This window comes from Orycteropus afer, unplaced genomic scaffold (genome assembly GCF_000298275.1).
Source record: "Orycteropus afer afer isolate SDZICR_OR568_19922 unplaced genomic scaffold, OryAfe1.0 scaffold00197, whole genome shotgun sequence".
NCBI lineage: Eukaryota > Metazoa > Chordata > Mammalia > Tubulidentata > Orycteropodidae > Orycteropus > Orycteropus afer.
The window spans coordinates 103617-104442 of NW_006921784.1; the positions used below are offsets into that span (position 1 = coordinate 103617).

General features: G+C 49.4%; 1 protein-coding gene across 1 annotated transcript in view; it reads left to right on the top strand.

Moving 5' to 3' along the window:
- Window positions 1-200: 200 nt before the first annotated feature.
- The window catches only part of KIAA1671 (KIAA1671 ortholog), a gene marked incomplete at its 5' end in the record, with an annotated part of 26619 nt that continues 25993 nt past the window's right edge, over window positions 201-826 (top strand). The window contains one exon of the mRNA XM_007947983.1: window positions 201-316. Coding sequence (XP_007946174.1) covers window positions 201-316 — 116 coding nt within the window. The remainder of the gene's footprint in view (window positions 317-826) is intronic.

Sequence of the window (826 nt, forward strand, 5' to 3'; positions counted from 1 at the left end):
CTGTGGAACCGTTCTGCCCTGTGGCACGTGGGGTCACCAGGAGTCTGGATCAACTCCGTGCATAGGTTGAGTTGTTTTTGGGTCTGAGGACAGTGGGGAGCTGGGGCAGGTTTGAACAGAGCTGGCTGGTCCTCTGTGTGACCGCCACGGTGTTCTGAGCGCTGCCCCCGTAGACATCTCTCCTCGCTTTGTCTTTGCAGGACCAGCTGAAGCACTGTTTTTCTAGGCGGGCACCTGAGGCCAAGGACACCGACACCCTCGTGCAAGAAGCCGACAGTCAGTATGGGACGTGGATGGAGCATCACAGCGGAGAGAGGTACAGAGGGCGGCGGGGCTCCCTGTGGGAGGGGTCTGCGCAGAGCCAGAGCGCCCACCTGCTGCCTGATTTCAGTGCTGCCCCCACCCGCCGCCAGATTTCTGTACTATTAGTCCCTCTGCTGTCTGAAAGAACACATCTTTCTTGTTAAAAAAAAGACATTTAGAAAGTACAAAAAAATTATAAAGAAAATGAATGAATAGATAGCACTTGTAGACATAACCTTCAGTCATGTTTTTGTTCCATGCCTTGCTCTTGTCTGACAGGCATTTTTCTGTGTGTCACTGAGTATGTGAGTTGATGTGTATACGTGTGTGGGTGTCTATATCTATATCCATATACCTGTACCTGACCATCTGTTCCTCTCCTCATTAGTCATGGTATTGACATCCTATAAAGTCCCAACAAATACCAAATCAACCTTGTTCTGCCTCAACTGGGAAGTTTTCACCACTCCATGTATGCAGAAGTGGTAGGATTATTTTCAGTTATGGGCAAATTCGCAAGTAC